Source organism: Rhagoletis zephyria, unplaced genomic scaffold, assembly GCF_001687245.7.
Source record: "Rhagoletis zephyria isolate East Lansing unplaced genomic scaffold, Rhagoletis_zephyria_1.1 Rzeph_scaffold_00194, whole genome shotgun sequence".
NCBI lineage: Eukaryota > Metazoa > Arthropoda > Insecta > Diptera > Tephritidae > Rhagoletis > Rhagoletis zephyria.
The window spans coordinates 118,333-120,420 of record NW_016157278.1 but is presented as its reverse complement, the minus strand read 5'-3'; the positions used below and the strand labels follow the sequence as shown (position 1 = coordinate 120,420).

At 57.4% G+C, this 2,088-nt stretch overlaps 1 protein-coding gene across 1 annotated transcript; it reads left to right on the top strand.

The window, feature by feature from the left end:
• Window positions 1-540: 540 nt before the first annotated feature.
• On the top strand, window positions 541-1,881 carry LOC108358019 (uncharacterized). The gene is made up of 2 exons (XM_017609135.1): window positions 541-1,146; window positions 1,699-1,881. Exons 1-2 carry the CDS (start codon window positions 541-543, stop codon window positions 1,879-1,881), a joined length of 789 nt encoding a protein of 262 aa, XP_017464624.1.
• Window positions 1,882-2,088: the final 207 nt, after the last annotated feature.

The window sequence follows — 2,088 nt, the reverse complement described above, 5'->3', positions numbered from 1 at the left end:
AGCTCCGACCGCCGAGGAAAAATCCGCAAGGTTGCAGGAAGCATTCAGGATCGTCAGACAAAATACGGAACGTGCCGCGACCGACCAAGCGCGTCCCTATAACCTGCGTCGCCGGGAGTGGGACCCAAAAATCGGCGAGCTGGTCCTCGCCAAAAAACACCATCTATCTAAAGCGGCAGAGGGTTTCGCGGCAAAACTAGTCCCAAAATAGGCCGGCCCACCAGATACTTCGATACATTTCCCCGGTAATAGTGGAGCTACGAAAAACCGACGGCGGGAGGACAAGAACGGCGAACCTTGCCGAACTGAAGGCGTACATCACGGCCGAAACCACAACAACTTACCAAAATGGAAAAGGGGGTAGAAAAACATAAAAGAAACTAAATAAAATTTTTACTCAAAAAAAAAGAGAATTTGAAATAACATAAATAAAATTAGCAAGACCGTCGCATCAGTGGAAACCGTCATTCGATCGTCAACCAGCGAACCAACCACACGTGAATAAGCGAAAGAATTTTACAAAAGCGGAAACCATCAACGATGAATATGGAAGAGTTAAGCGAAATGGAGAATAGTGTGAAGCGTTTGCGGGAACACGTACCCGAGGAAAACCCGAAGCGACTGCGCACTCAGATGCTGGGCGTGGGGCCGACCATAGGCCTACGGGACGCTGCCTGCGCACGCGCTGAAGCCGCCGCGATGTACGCGGCGCTCACCCACGACACTGGAAAGACGCGCAGGCAGCAGCAAGCAATGGCGACGCAGATAGCTGCTAGGCGGACCGCCGTCGCACGCGCATCCAGCAAGCACGCCGTCGCCATCCACGCGCAAATGACCCGCGTTCTGTCGATACACGCGATCGCCGCTCAAGCAGCCGCAAGGTACGCGGCCACGTGCAGCATGACGACGGGCACCCACGTCGAAAATACCGACACCGCACAGGCTACAGCAGCACGCGCCGCCGCAGCCCAAAAAACCGCACGACGGGCCATCGCCGCGTGCTCGGCCGCCGTACAAGCTACAGCAGCGTTCACCAGCGCAGCGCACGCTGCGTACGAAGTCGCCCGGCGCACACTGGCCGACTCCCCGACCGTCAGCCCTACGGGAGATGACAGGTACAACGCCGCCGGGGCAGCCGATTTCTCGGTGAGGAGGGTAGTTCCCGATCAGGAAACCAGGCACGGGAGCGCAATGGACCCGGACAAAACTACGTCCACCAGCAGCTCGCCCAGCGACAGCTCAACGAGCTAAAGCACCGCCACCACCACCACGACCCCCGAAACCTCCAGAGGCAACATCATCGCTACCTCCGCCGCCACACACGCCAGCGCCATCTGAGGTAGTGCCACTCGAACAGCCACCGCCCCGAGCACCAGAGCGTCCGAAGCAACGCCACCACCGCGAAGCCCGTCGTCACCACCAAGGGAACAAACGGTCATTCCCGCCGAAGAAGTCGACGGACCAGCGCTGGACAACTTCCCGGAGGTCGCCGAGAGGATCCGGAGGGCTATTCGCGGCATCACAGAGGGATCCTGCGCCTCCTGTGTGAGGTTCCGATCGGGAGAATACCTAGTAAACATATACAGGTGGGGCGCACGTATATGTCCGAAACATCCCAAGCCTTACGCCCGCCGAAGAGGGGAGGGGGGGGGGCCAAAATGTGAGGACTAAATATACGCGGAATTTAGCCCACACTAGCGCATATCCCTACACCAACAACAACGACTACAGCAACATCGTCGACACGGCCAGCCAACACGAGAGACCGTATCAACACTCCTTGGCTACACTGTCACCATAGCAACGCAACATGTAGCCACACAACTCAGCAACACGAAGAGCACTGCCTATAAAGAAATGACTCAGCAACATACGAGTTAGTCAGCAGCGAGCTGTGGTCGTGAACGCACAGCTACTAGAGAATAGCTCTCGACTTGTACATAGGTGACTATACAAGGCTTGGCTGTTTAAAGATAGAGCGCCGCCACCCCATAGTCAACCATGAAGCCGCGCGACGGTGACACCAGCTCGCCCACCAGCACCGCGCCGACGTCGCCTAGAGCAGCGGACACGGAGTAGCGCCGACGT